The sequence below is a fragment of the Capra hircus genome, chromosome 23 (assembly GCF_001704415.2).
Source record: "Capra hircus breed San Clemente chromosome 23, ASM170441v1, whole genome shotgun sequence".
In the NCBI taxonomy this organism is placed as follows: domain Eukaryota; kingdom Metazoa; phylum Chordata; class Mammalia; order Artiodactyla; family Bovidae; genus Capra; species Capra hircus.
The window spans coordinates 16,032,338-16,050,308 of record NC_030830.1 but is presented as its reverse complement, the minus strand read 5'-3'; the positions used below and the strand labels follow the sequence as shown (position 1 = coordinate 16,050,308).

The 17,971-nt window shown below is 54.0% G+C and overlaps 1 protein-coding gene across 1 annotated transcript in view; it reads right to left on the bottom strand.

Moving 5' to 3' along the window:
• Nucleotides 3,296-17,971, bottom strand: part of CDYL (chromodomain Y-like) — a 97,310-nt gene continuing 82,634 nt past the window's right edge. Inside the window, 7 exon segments of the mRNA XM_018039130.1 lie at nt 3,296-4,859; nt 5,553-5,696; nt 7,177-7,387; nt 12,058-12,230; nt 13,340-13,411; nt 13,413-13,525; nt 13,528-13,596. Of these exon segments, the coding sequence (XP_017894619.1) occupies nt 4,701-4,859; nt 5,553-5,696; nt 7,177-7,387; nt 12,058-12,230; nt 13,340-13,411; nt 13,413-13,525; nt 13,528-13,596 (941 nt within the window). The 3' untranslated portion in view covers nt 3,296-4,700.

Genomic DNA, 17,971 nt, shown 5'->3' with positions numbered 1-17,971 from the left:
AGTTCAAAAGCATCAATTCTTCGGTGCTTAGCTTTCTTCACAGTCCAACCCTCACATCCATACGTGACCACTGGAAAAACCACAGCCTTGACTAGATGGACCTTTGTTGGCAAAGTAATGTCTCTGCTTTTGAATATGCTGTCTAGAACTTTCCTTCCAAGGAGTGTCTTTTAATTTCATGGCTGCAGTCACCATTTGCAATGATTTTGGAGCCCCCCAAAATAAAGTCTGACACTGTTTCCCCATCTATTTGCCATGAAGTGATGGGACCAGATGCCATGATCTTAGTTTCTGAATGTTGAGCTTTAAGCCAACTTTTTCACTCTCCTCTTTCACTTTCAAGAGGTTCTTTAGTTCCTCTTCACTTTCTGCCATAAGGGTGGTGTCATCTGCATATCTGACGTTATTGATATTTCTCCCGGCAATCTTGATTCCAGCTTGTGCTTCTTCCAGCCCAGCATTTCTCATGATGTACTCTGCATAGAAGTTAAATAAGCAGGGTGACAATATACAGCCTTGACGTCCTCCTTTTCTTATTTGGAACCAGTCTGTTGTTCCATGTCCAGTTCTCACTGTTGCTTCCTGACCTGCATATAGGTTTCTCAAGAGGCAGGTCAGGTGGTCTGGTATTCCCATCTCTTTCAGAATTTTCCACAGTTTATTGTGATCCACACAGAGCCTTTGGCATAGTCCACAAAGCGGCACGAGACCTTTAGCTGTGGCCCGTGCACCCTTAGCTGTGGCAGGTGGGAGTCTAGCTCCCCAATCAGGGATGAGCCCACGCCCCCTGCTCTAGGAGCTGAGTCTTAGCCTGCGGGCTAGCAGGGGCGTCCCGGCGAGGCGCGCTCTGACAGGTGTGGATCGATGCCTCACTGTGGCTTTGATCTGCACTTTCTGGTTGACAGCGTGGAGCATCTCTGTGCCGGCGTGTCTTCTTTGGTAAAGTGTCTATTCAGGTCTTCTGCCCACTTATTTTTAAAAAAACCTGGTTCGTTGTATTTTTGATATTGAGTTTATGAACTTCCTATGTAGTGTAGGTATTAACCCCTTATTGATCATAATGTTTGCAAATAGTTTCTCCCACTCCTTTGGGTTAAGTGGTTTTCTTCACTGTGCAGAAGCTTTTAATTAGGTCCCCATAAAACGCCTATTTCTGAATCTGTCAAGGGCTTCCAGTACTGTGTTGAACACTAGTGATGAGTAGGCATCCTTTTCTTCTTCCTGATATCAGAGAAAAGCTTACAGCTTTTTAACCGAGTGTGATGTTAATTATGGGCTTGTCACCTATGGCCTTTGTGATGTTGAGGAATGTTCCCTCTATAACCACTTTCTGGAGTTTTTATCATGGAATGGATGTTGAATTTTGTCAGCTGCTTTTTCTACACCTTTTGAGATGATCAGTTTTCATTCTTCAGTTTGTTAATGTGCTGCTTAATACTGATCTGCAGATATTGAAAAATGCTTGCATCCCTGAGATAAAACCCATTTGATCATGGTGTATTATTCTCTTAGTGTATTATTGGACTTAGTTTGGCAGTATTTCATTTAGGATTTTTGCATCTATGTTCATCAGTGATACTGGCCTATAATTTTCTTTCGTGTCCTATCTTTGGTTTTGGTATCAGGGTATTGGACTCATAAGTTCCAAAGTTCCTTCTGCAATTTTTGGGGAATAGTTCAAGGACAGATGTTAACTGTTCTTTAAATGTTTGGGTGAATTTACTTGTGAACCCATTTAAGCCTGGACTTTATTTGGGAGACTTTGAAGAATTTGCTCTCACGGGGCTTCCCCGGCGGTCCCGTGGTTAAGACTCCATGCTTTCCATGCAGGTGCATAAGTTTGATCCCTGGTTGGGGAACTCGGATCCTGCACACCACACAGCACAGCCAAAAAAAAAATATTAAATTTCCTTAATTGGTCTCCTCATATTTATCTTCTCCTGGAAGTTTGGAAGTTTTTCCCTTCAGTCTTAGAAGTTTATATGTTGAAAGTTATCAACTTCTTCTAGGTTGTTCGTCTATAGCTATATGGTACAGTACGTGGCTATATAGTTTGCAGTCTTATCTCATTTATCTAGTGTCAGTTAACTTCCTTTTCATTTTGTGGTTTTATTGATTTGGGTTTTTTTTCCCTTAATGAGTCTGGTTAAAGGTTTATGAATCTCATTTATCTTTTCAAAGAACTAGCTTAGTTTCTTTTTTTTTTTTGCTCTGATCCTTCTGTTAACTTAGGGTTGTTTTTTCCAGTTCTTGTAGGTGGAAGGTTAGGTTGGGACTTCTCCTGTTCCTGAAGCTTGTATTGCTGTGCACTTCCCCCAGCTGTCCCTGCTGTGTTGTACAGATTTTCAGATAGTTGCATTTATTCATTTGCAAGTGGGTAGAACTCGGGGCCCAGCTGGTCCCAGGACAGGTGCTAGCCTGCTGGCGAGTCTGCAGAGCTGTGGGTGCCCAGGGCTGGCATCTGCCTGCTGCTGGGTGAGGCTGGTCCTGAGGCTGAAGCAGCCTTGCTGCTCACGGGGGCTGGGCCTCTGGCTGCAGGGCCACAGGGGTCCCAGGGGTACGCCTGTGCACTGGTGTGTGGGGCCAGGTCCTGGGCCCTCAGGTGGGCAGGGCACTGTCCAGGGGTGGCTGTGGCTTTGGCGTGTGGGGCCGTGTGGCCAGTAGCATCTCAGTCCTGGTGCCCACAGGCTGGTGGGTGAGGGAGGGGCTGGGTCCCAAAGCCAGTGAGCTGGAGGGGGATCTGAACGCACTGCCAGCACCAGGGTCTAGACAATCGCCAGTGTCCATGCCCCAGGGCGAGCGCTGGGTGCCCCGCCCCCCTCTCCAGGATCAGCGGGTAGGCCTGAGCCAGGCACCTTGCCAGTGACTGCTGCACAGACACCCGGACTCTGAGCCCAGCGTGGGGCTGACTGAGCTCCAGGGTGAGGGCTGCCCACCGAGGGGCAGAGGACCTGACAACGTTGTGACTGTCCCTCCTACACGTTGACCGTTCTACTTGTAGCTGGAGATGTTTCTGGAAGGTTCTGGGCTTTTTCACAGACGGTAGTTCTCCAGTTCTTGTTTTTGGCACACCCATGACGGGTGAGCTCGGGGTCTTTCTACAGCATCATGGCTGATCTCCTTGAGGATGTTCATTATTACTACGCGTACCGATGTACCGAGGTCGCCTGGTGGATGGGTCCGGCTCCTTTCAACTGTACAAACGTGACATGCCTGCCTATGCCTGCTACTTCACACAAAAAGTAAACGTGAGAAACTTCAGAAGTGAAGAAAGAATGAAGAGAAACATTTTGAATGTGTTAAGAAATATTAGTTTTATTTAACCAGTTTTCACAGCTGAATATTTATTCTATAAAAACTTTACAGATTGTACAGTTTATATATAGTTCAAACTACGGAACGAAAAAAGTAGGTCCCACAGATGCAAAAATACTGCACCAACCAATCCAAGTAAAGGCAGATTGACACTCTGTAAGCTCTCCGCGAGGCCGGGAGGTGGTCGGTTCTAAGTAGAAACTTCAAAACTGTACAAAAATAAGGTTTTGATTTTATTTCACTCTTCATACATTCAATATGATTGCAAGCTCAGAAGCCTGCCGGGGGGGACAGGCTTCTGGAATCGCCCCCACCCCTGGCGGGAATGCGGACGTCTATTTACACAGGGCACTCTCGGACAGCATCCTGAACTCGGTATATTGTGAAGACGTGAAAGCGGAGACCAAGACCATGAAACGTCGACGTAAGAAGGTAGTTCTCTTAAAAAGGAGTTTCTGCATTTAATAGTGTGCCAGAAGAATCTTAACTTATTAAATAAAATATATTCTAAGTGAACCTAAAAATTACACTTTATAAACATAAAAATACCTTTTATTTTTGGTGTAATACATTGATCATATCTGCAAATAGAAAACCAAAATGGTGTATAAAGTAGTTCTCACCCAGCAACAAGAAGCACTTGTGTAGTTATTTTTCAAAAAGGTCAGAAAAACTAATTATAAACCTGCTAAGATTAACTTACAACTTAAGATACCATACTGAAGCTAGTCAGTGATTCACTAATACTGCAAAACAAGCTTTCCCCTAGAGAGAGTGGTTTCTTCCTGTTAACTGGGTAAGAATCAGACATTTAAAAAAGAACAATCAGTTGATAATCTCAGCATGAATCCTAGGCGTATTTTACTTCAGGGGTATATCCATCAGTGGGTGTTTAATCAGAAATATCGTAAAAGATAAGTCTTCCATTTGATTTAGAGTTTTCTATCTCTGAGGCTTTGGACCTCTTAGAGATAAGGGCATATCTCGTATCTTTCCATATTTCTATTTGGGGCGGGGAATGGCGAGGCTGGCTAACACCTCTTTCTTTTCTTCTAGAAGGAAAAAAAAGGAAAACAAACACTTTTTCTGACACCCAAACCAAGAAAACACGCTTTATACAGTACTAGCTGAAGATAACAAAATTTAGAGCCTCAAAGAGCAACCCAGAGCTCACCTTTATACTTCTACACTTGTGTGTGTATTAAGTATAAAAGAATGACGTTTGGACAAAGGAGTTTTGTAGTTATTTATTTTAAAGTTACAGTACTTAAAAACTCCTTGGCAATAAATAGCTTGGCTGTCTCAAGTCCTGCTTCCCAGTGGGCGCTCCGGGCGCGCCTGGCCCGGGCGCGCCTGGCCCGGGCGTGAGGGCGGCGGCCCGGCCGTCAGAACTCGTCGATCTTCCTCTGCAGGTACTTCAGCATGGAGTCCATGCCCTGTGCCGAGCCCCAGATCTTCTTCAGCACCTCGCACTCCCGCTCGTTGGCCTGCTCCAGCTCCAGCCTCATGTTGCAGCGCACAAGGGCCTTGGACTCCTCGAGCACCTGTGCCAGACGACAAGCAGGAAGTCAGCGGGGACTGTGGCTCCAAGCACTGGCGCCTCGCGGCCCCTACGCTTCTGGAAGCAGATACTAGGCCCGAGGAGCCAGCTGGCAAGAGAGGACCGAACGCCTTCTCCTAATGCGCGCCAGGCCTGGTCGGTTGCGACACACATTTCACCCACTGTGGGTACGGGGCCAACTTGACTTCAAAGGGCTGTTAAGCTATTTCTTGACAGCCATGCTTTCCCACACCCTGGTCCTGCCCTGGCAGCAATGATGCTCACTCCTGGGAGGCTCACTGAGAAAGCCCACCAAGGGGACGTCTAACCAGAACTTACTCTTTGTAATGGGTTGTTGTGATGTCTGGGACAGTTTACAAGGGAGCTGTGTCAGTTAATAGGAAATAACGTTTCACCGTGTCATTTGCTAAATGCACTTTAGTAAGTGCTGGATATATGCCAACAAAACACAAACCTACGTTCACTGAGGGGAGAAAATGTGTGGAGAAATGCAAGGCTTTGGAGACGGTAAAGAATTTAGCAAGAATGCTTTTTGTACACCTCCACGGGACGTTTCTCAGCGCCTGAGTCTGTCTAACTGCGCTCCCTTAGCGCCTGCTGTGTGCAGAGGCCCAGCCTCAGCGTCTGGCTCTGTGTGCACCCTGCAGAGAAAGGGCGGAACAGGAGCTGGACGTACGACAGGGTTGCAGGAGGCGAGCTCCTTGATGCGGACCATGACTTCCTGGGTGAAGGTCCCAGGCCAGAACACCTGGGAGACCAGCCCTTTGCCGCACGCCTCCTGTGCCGTTAGCTTCCGCCCGCTGAGCAGCATTTCATTAGCCTGGAAGGAAGAAGAGCAGAGGCCGTGTGAGCCGCGGGGAGAGGCGGCAGGGAGACCCAGCCTGGAAACTCCACTCCGAGTTCAGATGGTGCTCAAGGGTGAAGCAAGCACCGTGGGGAGTGGCCCACTGGCCGGGGACTCTTACTGAATCTAAGAGGTTCATGTGGAGCAGAACCACACAGACTAACCAAGAAATCTAAGGTCTATCTGCTGTAGATCCGAAGCTGCAGCGACACGCGGCTCTGGGGGCGGGCCTGGGTGAGGGGGGCAGGGAGCTGAGCCAGGGAGGCAGGAGGCGCCCACCACGCGAGGGGCAGCAGACACAGCGAGGCCTCCAGCTGGACATGTGGGTGGGGTCTCGGGCGGCACCAGGCAGAGAGGTCCTCCAGGGGCAATGGGGGTCAGGTCCCCACAGGCTGGGACCCAGGGGGCAGGTGTGGCTGCCCCTCCCGAAGACACGTCTCTCCTCAGAGCTCTGGGCGTGGCAGGTCCCTCGGGCCTTGGATCCATGACCACTGCCCAGGGAGGTGGGTGCCCGGGAACCCTGCAGTCCTCCTTGCCCAGCCTCGCTGCCCATGGCCAAGGGCAACAACCACTGTCCCTCTGCCTCACCAGGACGGCCCCCAAGGCCCACAGCGGGCAGCCGGGTAGGGGGAGATGGATCATCCATTTCCTGCTCCTTTTTTCACCTACTAATTTTAACGTCTGGTGGTGCTTCCTGCCTGAGACCTCCTCTGTGTCTTTCCCAGGCAGGGGGAGGCGAGTTCTGAACCCAGAGGAGCGGCCGTCCCCGTCCCTGGCTGCCCAGCTGCCAGAAGCCATCAGGACAGCTGCCTGGACCCCCAGGGACTCTGTCAAAGGGCAAAGCTGGAGCCTGCACTCAGCAATGACACACAAAGCCACCAGCCACTATGGTCCACGGCAGGTGCCCTGGAGCTCCTCGTGGGGTCAGGGGCTGCCTCACAGCTTCAGTAGCCCCCCGCCTGCCTCCGCCTCCTGCCCTGGCTCCAGGAGCGAGGACCCCAACACATCCTTTCCAGAGATACAGAGCTACAGCCCAGACTCCTGGTGCGGCGGGTCACGAGGCAGAGCAATTCTGTGCGGAAGCACCTGGCAACTCAGCCCGAGGCGTCCCTCAGAAGTGCAGCTGCCAGGCTATCAGGTCAAGGCCCTTTCCACTGCAAACTCTCGGTGGTTTGGGTTACAGACCAGGTATTCACTCCTGGGGAGGATCAGCGTCAATTATGCAGACATGGAGGCACCTCGTGGAAGGAGGGCCTCTAGGAAATGATGCCAAACAGTGTCAATAAACGTGCTATGAACCAGAGCATGACAACTTCCCATGGGTTCACGAATGAGGACAAGAGCTGGACGACACGAGCGTCCAATGGGAACTGCCCAGAGGGACACCTGTACACGGTTAAGAGAAGCAGCAACCAAGGGCGGTTCCCAGGACGCTGCGTTGACAAGAGGTACTCACAGATGCTCCTCCCATGATCCTGGGGAACATCACGGTGGAACAGCCGTCTGGACTCTGCCCGAAGGTGGTGTAGGGCGTCTGGAACCACGCCTTTTCATTGGCCCAGACCACGTCACAGAGAGGCAGGATGGATGCTCCTAGCCCAATGGCCGGGCCATTCACGGCTACGATAATAGGTTTCTTGAACTGAATGAAGGTGTTCACAAAGTTTCTAGAACAGAAGGCAAATGGGGGATTACTCAAAACACTGCAAATGTGGGCAACAGAAAGAAATCTACTTGTATGGAATTCAGTACATCAAGACGTCAAGGCCGTGCGCGTTGACTGTAACTGGCGGTTCTGACGGCCTTCTGGCTGCAAAGGGCCCTGGCTTGTACCGCTGTGCTGCAAAGGCTGAGCGGCGTCCCAGAGGCTGGGCAGGCAGCTGTCGCTACAGGACCCACGCGAATTCCCAGGGAGCGGCACAGCAGAGGGCGCTCTCAGCTTGGGCTCCAGGAACCCTGTCTTCCCCTGATGACAGGGGGGAGCCCAGGAAACCTGAAAGGCTGCAAACCAGTCCAGCAGCTCTCCCGCAGGAAAGAGGGTGCAGGGCCACACAGGGCCACAACGGACAGCCTGGGATCGGGCAGGAGCCTCAGGGACTGAGTCTGGACTTGGTCTGTGACTTCAGACAGCTCACTGATGAACTGAAAACACAGGCATTCCTGAGTTTACATGGACCGGACGGAGGGATTCAGACACAGAGACGAGATGCTCAGCGGCTGGTGTGAGACCCAACAGAGCATCCCCCAGCCTGACACACGTCTGCGCAGCACCTTCCGCCACTCGCGACAACCATCGAGCAGGCCTCCCAGGGGGCCTGGGCCCCTCACACAGTGGGTGAGGGTCTCATAGCCCAGACAACGCCACTGGCCTCTGTTTTAGGATCAGGCTGGAAAGCTGGGCTGCTCTTCAGTTTAGGGCCGGAATCTTAACTACATTCAGAGGCTGCGTCTCGTGAAGACTGAACACAGTGAAGGGAAGGACAAACACACTGGAAATGAATACAAGATAATCCTTCAAGGCCGTCTGAGCTCTAGCTCAGAAGGACAGAATTCCAGATCCTCAGTCTGGGTGCTACTCCCTACAATTCAGCAATTTAGTCTGTTCAGATGGGCTCTGAAAGTCACGACTTAGCGTGCAGTCTCCCCTCCTCCGCAGACACAGACATGAGGGGCCATGGATTTTGGGCAGGATGAGGTGTGGCGGGGTGGGTGGGTGTGTATACAGTGGGGAGAGGGGCCCTCAGTGTTTGGCAGCTGCACAACTCACTTGGGGGACTGTTCTCCAAGGCCTCTGGAGTCAGCCCTCAGCCCACTCAGGGTCCCTGGAGGTTGGGGGGATTGAGAATTAACTCATGCCGATGAATGAGAGCGTGGGGTCCTGTCAGGACGATCACCCTGGGATTCAAGGACACAAAGAGAGCCAGATAACCTCTAAAATAGGTCGTTGAAATAATCCCAGACCGTCTCCATGAAGCTATTCAGTTCTGCCACCTTCTGAGGATTCTAGATCAACAACCCGTGACGGAAATGCATTGTCTATGCTCAGTTACAGACAACTGTCAACAAAGTAACTGCCAAACTGTAACCCTGACTTAAAGCAGACATCTTCCCCGAGTGGCCCTGCATTCAGCTGCTCCTATGAACGCGGGCAAAGTGGAGACGGTTCCAATACTCACGACTGGAAGCCACGGACAGGGACGGTAGCTTCACAAGAAAGAGGGGATCAAATCAGTGTAAATAAAGATTCTAGAGAGCAATGGTAGAATCTTGGACTGCAAGGAGATCAGTCCTGAATATTCACTGGAAGGACTGATGCTGAAGTGGAAACTCTAGTACTTTGGCCACCTGATGAGAAGAGCTGACTCACTGGAAAAGACCCTGATGCTGGGGAAGATTGAGGGCAGGAGAAGAAGGGGACGACAGAGGATGAGATGGCTGGATGGCATCACCGACTCGATGGACATGAGTTTGGGTAAACTCCGGGAGTTGGTGATGGACCGGGAGGCCTGGCGTGCTGTGATTCATGGGGTCGCAAAGAGTTGGACATGACTGAGTGACTGACAGAGAAGTGGTTAAGGGAAGGGATTACTCTCCACGCAGCACTAATCCTTCTCGTGTTGTATGTTCGGAGAAATGTTTGGAGCTGAACTTTTCCCCCTAAGAAGATGAGTTTTCTTTTTCTCTTGCTTGGGATGATAGGCTGCTCTGCACTCGGGGCTCCTCCCAGGAGCAGCAGGAGTGGACCAGCTTGCCCGGGAATGGACACCATCGCTTCTCGTGCTAAGGACTCTGAGATGCCAGAGCGAGCACAGTCCGCAGAGAAATCCGTTTCATGTTAGAAACAAACAAAAGCTGCCAGACAGAAGTTCACACAACTGCTTTTCTGTCCAGTAGAAACACGAGGGCTCAGCCCCACGCTGCCAGAGGTGGGAGCTGCCTCTGGGCCCTGGACGCTCGGGACCGTCTGCCTGCTGCTTTGGGGGGTGTAAAGCAAGCGTATTTTAAACCTTAAAATAAAACTGCATGAGCACTCAGATGTGTCCCATACAACACACTGAATTTAAACATCAGCTTCCTCTCAATTGAGTGAAAGGCTATGCTGGGAACAGTGGGAAGGAGAGAGATTATATTTGCCACAAAGTTCACTTTTTAGTGAAAGTGAAGTCGCTCTTTGAGACCCCATGGACTGTAGCCTACCAGGCTCCTTGGTCCATGGAATTTTCCAGGCATGAATACTCTGGATTGCCGTTCCCTTCTCCAGAGGATCTTCCCGACCCAGAGATCAAACCTGGGTCTCCTGCATAGCAGGCAGATTCTTTACCGTTTGAGCTATAGGGAAGACCTTTAAAGCTTAAAAAGACCATTCAACAAAATAAAAATTCTATCCATTCTTTTGGAGAATATCTGCCATCCCACAGACCTCACCAAAAAGTTAAAAAACCACCTACAAACGGTAAGCCTCAGAAATGCTTCGGGGAAACGGGAACTGAGCTATCCAGGGCCGGTTTCCTGCCTCTCTCAGCAGAGCTCCCCTGCACGAGTGCGTCTGGGCCGGGACTGAACGCGACAAGGTCAGGGTCAAGGGCTCGTTTCCTCACGGGCTCTGCTCCCTCCTCAAGCCTCGGCTCCTCCTGGTCCCCTAGACTCCAAGGGCCTAACGCTATAAATTGATCGCTAATAACTTTATCACTCGTGTGCTGAATATTTTTATCACAGTTAATCTGCAAACTGGTTACCACCAAAAATCCCAACCAGGGTTAGCCCTACAGAAATGTGAGAAGCTCACAGTCTATGCCTGTTCCTATTTCCTACCTTCCTTTTCAAAACTCACGGTGGTGCTGTTCTCTGCCCAAAGATTTAAGGAATTTGAGGCAGGACACCACAGAACCAAACAAACAAGAAATATGCCCAGTAACAGCTTTGCGTGTATAAACCAACTTCACACACAAAGCAAGAATTTCAGTGCAGATGAGCCAAGGTAAAGGGTAAGTCGATCGGCATCAACAGGACTTCACACCGAGCTGGGGGCTCAGACGGTAAAGCGTCTGCCTGCCGCGCGGGGGACCCGGGTTCAATCCCTGGGTTGGGAAGAGCTGCTGGAGAAGGAAATGGCAACCCACTCCAGTAACCTTGCCTGGAAAATCCCATGGACTGAGAAGCCTGGTGGGCTATAGTCCATGGGGTCGCAAAGAGTTGGACACGACTGAGCAACTTCACTTCACACCAACAAAACACATCATGTAGACAAAAACTGAGTGGATTTTCCTAAAGCAAGATTTGGCATTTCCCTACAAGACCAATCCAGCTTTTTGTGGGGCGTGCTGGAGTCTCAGAAATGGAATGGGTCGCTGAAGAAAACAAGCATTTAAAGCACCTGGGGTTCAACACACGAGATGGTGCTGATTTTTCTTCCTCAGCTTCGTCTGATCCCAATAATACAAGCCTGTGCCACGGTCAAGGGCAACCCCGTCCGGGGTGAGGCGCGGGAGGCACAGGGGGTGCCTCAGGGAGCCGTGTACGGGCAGGGCGGGGGGCTGGAACTGAGGCAGACAAACCAGCTCCCAAATCACACCATCAGGTGGAAATTCACTGTGATCTTACGGAAAACATGCAGCCACCACCTGAGGCAAAAGTGTTTGCATCTTAAAAAGAACACTCAGTCCAGTCGCTCAGTCGTGTCTGACTCTCTGTGACCCCATGGGCTGCAGCACTCCAGGCCTCCCTGTCCAACCCCAACTCCCAGAGTTCACGCAAACTCATGTCCATTGAGTTGGACCCTTCTTGTGTGACGTTATAGAACTAGCGTGTTGTAAAGCCTAGTTGACTGATTCCAGAGTTGACCAAATGAAAGTTATCACATAAAGGAGAGGGCGTCTGTACTCCAGGGCTGCAAGCCCTGAACACATGGTGGACACTCCAGCCATGTGCTACCCTGGGCTCTCCCCCTAGACCCCACCCCCCTCCAACACGTGCTGGGCTCGAGCCAGCCTTGACATCGGTTACCTGCTCGAGGCAAGCTGCCCACAGAATAGACAGAGATGTATTAACTCTTGTTAGCAGCGGGTCTCAGGGGAGGAGACCCATCATGGGGTCTGGTTCATGCCAGTGACCTCGCGGACCAGGGTGCGTACCTGATGGCCTCGGCCATCTTCCGGGAGGAGACCCCTCACCCCACTCATCACTCATCTCAGGGGAGGAGACCCCCAGCAGCAGGGTCCAGCTCAGCCAGCCGCCCCGTGGACAGGGGTGCGACCTGATGGCCAAGGCCATCTCAGGGGAGGAGACCCCAGCAGCAGGGGCCGGCTCAGCCGGCCGCCCTGTGGACAGGGGTGCATACCTGATGGCCTCGGCCATCCTGGCGCTCTCCCGCTTGCGGTCGTCCGTCAGGCGCCGGATGAAGTAGATGAAGTCCAGGCCGCAGCAGAAGACGCTGCCCACGGCGCTGAGCAGCACCAGCTTGCTGTCGTCGGCCGCGGCCGTGCTCAGCGCGCTCTGCAGCTCCTTCATCACCTGAAAGGCACCCAAGAGCGTCTCCTCACGGCACCATCCCAACCCGACTCACCGGAACCGGGTTCACCGCCCGACGCTGCTGCCCCGTCTACCGAATGGCTCGCAATTTCCTTCTTTTCTGAAGCCGGGGGTGGGGAGCAGTGGGGACTGAGTGTTATCACAGAGCCCGTCGGGAACGGAGTGTAACTCGGGGGACGTGTGCATCTGAGTTGCTACGCAGCGCTGTGCTCGTGGCTCTGGGCGGGCGAGCTCTGCTCTATCCTCTTGGCATTTCTACCGTTTGGACAGCAGGTGGCACATGCAGCCAGTTCAAAGCAGCTGCTGGTTTGGTCCTGCTTTGCTTTCTGACACCAGATGCCCATTCTTGGGACGGAAACCTTAAGTTTGGTGCCCAAGTGCAGTAAGAGGAAGCACAGCACGGAGGCATTTTCAGCGGGCACAAACCATTCAAGATGGTCCCTGCGAAGCATTTACAAACACCAACGTTCTCACGAGGTGCTGGGGACCAGCCCGGACCTGGTGTTCCCTGACCACTGGCCAACACCCAAGCTTTCACCTGGAGAAAGCCTGACCTACCATCCACAAGTGGGACACGAACTATCAGAACTTACAATTTTAAGCATGAAATAGCTCAGGTTCAAACAGCTCTGATTTTAGGTAAGTCACAGAACTAAGCTTTTGAGTCTCTGGGAGCACCTGTCTCCCTCACCCCCTGGAAGCTACTTAACGACCAGCAATAACCGTGTAGGAATCACCGCAGCTGAAGCTCCATTCCACGTGGCGCTGGAGGCTGACGGGAAGGAAGGTGGGGTGAGTTTCTGGAGGGCTGGACCCCGGGGGGCCTTAACCTCACCTGAACCGAGAGCTCTGGGAGCCCGAGGTGGGGGCGTGAGCACACACGTCACATGTGATTTCAGGGAGGCCCACGCCCTGACCCGGGCGGACGGGGGGCTCTTGGCCAGGAGGCAGGGGCTTGGGGCACCCTGCCCTCCCTGCTCGTAGCTGGACCTGGCCTGGGGCGGGCGGGCGGGGTGGAGTGCCCAGGGGAACGGGGGCTTGGCCTGCGGACCTGGAGACGGCAGCCCCACGGCCCCCGCAGCAGCGCTCACCTCCGGGTTGAGCGAGTTGTTCTCGGACGACTTGGTGGACAGCAGGATGTGGGTGAAGCCGTCCTGCTTCCGCGACCACGATGTCCCGGTACCTGTAGGCACTCTCTGTCTGCCGCACGCTGAAGCGCAGCCGCTTGTCAAAAGGCTGGTCTCGCCTGTCCTCGATGAACTTCCTCTTCCGGCCGTCACACCCGTGACCGACGTCTGCAGGGTGGTGGTCCCGTTGGCCGTCAGCGCATCCATGAACGGGGAGGTGCCTGTGGGAGCCCAGGAGTACAGTGGTGAGCACCCACCCCCAGCCTGCCCTCGACCCAGGGCTGACCGACAGTCCCAGAAGGTTAGAGACCAGAACCTCTGCAGAGGCCTGCTTTCAAAGGGGCCTGCTGTCCTCGCACATCTGACAGGAAGGAGCTTGCCCTCAGCCTTCCCTCCTAACAAAGAAAGATGGGAAGGAACAAGCTGGGGGGAAGCTGCAGGACTTGTCTTTCGAAGAACGGAATTCAACGTGAACAGAGGACATGTCCTGGGTGCGAGAAGTTGAAAGAAAAAAAATGGATTCAAAGAAATATTACTAGAGCAAAGGCCGTCTGGCACTGAGCCGAGACTGCTTCCGGGTGAGGGTCCACTCAGAAAGACGTGTGAAGCAGCCCCGGCTTCTGCAGGCCCACGGCCCCCGCGCCGCCTGGGGCTCTTCCACGGGAGGTCTGGGCCTCTGTCCACAGTCCTGGTTCCGCTGCGTTTTCAAAGAGCCTCCTAGACAGCTGGAGACAGTGTCTCCCCCCGGCACCCAGAAGGCCCGCCCCACTTAGACTCTTCACTCCCAGTGCAGGGCGCCCAGGTTTGATCCCTGGTCAGGGAACGAGAGCCCACACACTGCAACCAAGACCCGGCGCAGCAAAAGGGGTAACTTTTGAAACGAGTTCAAGCGCTAAGGCAAGCTGGTGTGAGCTGTCTGAGTATCATCTAACCTGGTAATAAACGTGCAGAGCCTTGGGCGGAGGAAAGAAGGGAAAGAAACCTAAGACAGCTGGGTGAGGCCTTACTAACGACGAGTGAGAGGTTCTCTGAGAAGAACATGATGAATTGCGAGTCAGATATTTCCTGTAACGTGAAAGGAAGCTGGAGCCGCTGGAGGATTGGTGAGTGGACGTTCGGAAGTCAGATCATCTCCCTGCTGAAACAGGCAGACTTTCATTCAGCCGCTGGAACTGGGGATTTCTGAAGTTAAAAACAGATTCACTCTGGGGAAAATCTGGGAGCAGTAATGCGTATACGGTACAAGAATAAAAAAGTGCGTGGTAAAAGGCCCCGCCGTCAGCCTGGGACCCATCACCATCCCAGTCGTGGAGTCTGGTTTCCAGGTCTCCTCAGGGACAGGCTCCACACACAGCAGCAAGTGCCACACGAGCGCCGCCCTCCCATCTGCCGCAGACAGACCCGCAGTGACGCACGAGCCCCAGCGTCCTGCCTCGCTCGCCCGCGCCCGAAGGCATCTCAGGCGCCGGCGTCCATCCTCAGCTCAGCCTCCCTGCACTTTTCTGAGGCTGCTCAGCAGTCCCCTGAATGGATGGTCTGTAGTGCTTTTCACCAGCGACCCTCGGATGTTACCGCTGAAGCCACAGCGCATACCCGGGGCTGTGCTGTGCCTTCCAACGTGCCGGCGAACCTGCAGGGTCAGCTGCTGACGCACTCAGAAGCCGAGTATTTCTAACGGGAGAGCGTTTGACCAGCGGTCACTAGCGAGGGGGCACTGCTGGGGTCTTACCGAGGAAGCCGTCAGGTACCCTTCTGTTTTAACCTTCAGCCTATCCTGCACTTGTTACAGTGCAGTGTTAAGGGGTGTGAGTGCTGGGGGCGAGCTGACGGCAGGGAGGCGAGTGGACGGCGCGGGCACCACACCACCCAGAGAGACGGGCGCCCGCGGCTCACCCGTGCAGGGGGCACAGCAGCCAGGCTGTCAGGACCCGAGCTGTTAACTGGCGCAGGGCCGGCCCGCCCACCCCACCCTGCTCCTCACGTCTCCAAGGGCCCCCCAGAGACCCCCATCCACAGAGGCGGGACTTTCAGGCTACAGGTCCACCAGCCTGGATACGCGAGCTTGGCAGCAAGCTCTGCACCTCTGAGGCGGCAGGTCCCATGGAGCTCTCCGTGGTTCTGCACGTTCAGACGTGGACTCCCGCTGGCTCGTGTGACCAGCCCTGCTGAACTGGCCTTCACCTCCCTGTTGACACCCTGCTGGCTCTCGGCGGACATCACGGGCCCTGCAATCTCGCCAGGGGCTTGAGCGCCCTCCACCCCAGGGACCCTCTGCTGCCCACCCCTGGGGCCTCGTGGCTGTGCCCTCTTTGGGTGGAGAAGTGCTCACAGCAGGGCTGACCTTGGGCGCACAGGCGCCAGCCCGGGGCCACCTCCCTCTTGACATCTGTGCCCGGCCCGTACTCCCCTGGGGCCTCTGGACTCGCTCTTCCCTCTGCCTGGAACGTTCTGGGCCTGGAGTTCTGACAGCTGCTTTCTTCTGCTCATCTCAACAGCAGCTGCACCGCCGCCTCCTCTTGGACCCACGTCCATGGCCCCTCCTGGTGTTTTCAGTCCTCACCCCAGCTCTGTCTCATCTGGCTTTTGCTAACAAATCGTGGCTGGATGCCGCCAAGCTCGAGGGGAGGGTCCCCTCTATCGAGCCCACTGATGCGCCCCCAGTGCTCAGAACACGTGGTCACCGCTGACCGAACAAACAAGCAGAGGGAATCCCGACACCCCTCAACAGCTCCCTCCGCTCCGAGGGCAGGGTCTGAGGGCCACCCGGCGTCAGGACAAGCGGGGACCGGAAAGCCGCACCGCAGAGCGGAGGCCGAGGCTCAGGACTCAGTGAAGTGGTAGACGCCGAGACCCGGGCAGAGCTGCTCGCACGGCACAGACCGCGCGACGCGCGGCCCTCCTCAGGCCTGAGCCCCGGCTGACGGGGACGCGGGAGCCGGCAGCTCCCGGGGGCCGGGGCCAGACCACCAGCCGCTTTCCTGGGGGGCACTGGCGTCAAGGCCAGCCAGGAAAACCCACATTTTAGTGTTGCCCCTGAGAAAAGTTTTATTTTAAAACATCCTAAGAGCAAAAGAGATACCCTCAAACAGGTACTGCTGACCTGTTAAAATTCACTGCTTCAGAAAGTGTATTTCAAAAATGAAACGTGCTCCAACCACAAGAGAATCGGTCTCTGGATTTCCTCACTGGCCCACGAGACCCAGAAAACGGAACAAAACCCACCACACAACCGGTTCAGACAGCAGACTCCGGGCAGCGAGGACCGAGGTGGACACAGTGAGCCCGCTGACTCACCAGCCATCTGCCTGGAGGCTGCGTCCACGCTACGGGCAAAGGCTGACCCGGTGCACAGACGGGAGGCGAGGCGGCCCAGGCGGCCGGAAGGAGGAGGGCCTGGGCGTCTCGGACACTCGCGGCCATCCCTCTCTGTGATCTAAAGCCAGAGAGCCGGCAACAGAGTCGACAGAAGCCTCAGCCCTCCTTTACCGAGTCTGACTTTTCAAAACACTGTTAGCTACACTCTCACTGAACCCAGTCCTATTTAACAATATAAAAGCCTATTGTTTTATTCCGATTATGTAATCTGCATGCTCAATTCATTGAGAGAAAACTTTTCAAGTGAACGTGAACTAAAGGTAGACAGGCTTTAAACCTTCTCACCGCTGGCTTCCACAACACGTGCCAAGGAGCCCTTTATCAATCACTGTACACAGCTCTCCTCCAGCTCCTTCCCTTATAGTCCCGGCCCACGGGGCTCTCCGGATTTACGGTTCACAGGCTGGCTCTGGGCGGTCTTCACGGGGGACACTGACGCACAGCAGGTGCTGCTTGAAGGCTTGCTGCAACGTGACTGGTCCATCAGGAACAATCTGAGCACCTGTGCACCCAACGCCCATCGTGAGAAAGCTTGGGCTGCGCTTCCTGGTCCCAACTCAGTGTGCCCCCCGCCCAAGCTGAGCCCCCTGGGCCCTCGCCAGCTCTGGGCCGTAAGAACCGACTCTTCGGAGCAGGAGGGCACCCAGCACAGTCGGGACACACGTTACAGATGAACACACCTGAGCGCTGAGTGCGCAGCACCGGGTCCGCGAGCCTCCCGCCTTCTCAACAGCATCACCGGGGTCTCCCTCCCCCTGGCTGGTACCACCCTGGGAGGCGGGTGGCTGGAGGGGAGAGGACGCCTGTCCTGACTGGTGGCTAGAGATGCGTGGGGTCTCGGCTGCCCTGCACGCCCACATCGCGGCCGGCACCTCCACCCTGCTCTGTCTGCTCCGTTTTGAGTCTTTCTCCTCTCGCTTGGCCCTCATCGGCCTCACCACTTCCCTGCCTTCTAGTCTGGATAACTAGCTGTGTTAGCTGTAGTCAACTCTCACACTCACTGCCCGTGTCCAACTCCAAGGCCCCAACAGTGGGCCTCCAACCTTTCATAAAAGTGCCTCTCCTACAAAATGAGAAACTTTAAAACGTCAACTTAAATGAAAACACCTCAGGTGAATAACCCGGTTTTTCTGTAAGCCGTGTCTCTCTCGTGTCTCTGACATCCCCTCTTGGGAATCAATCAGGTACCACCACACGCTCCAGGACGCAGGCAGGACCACC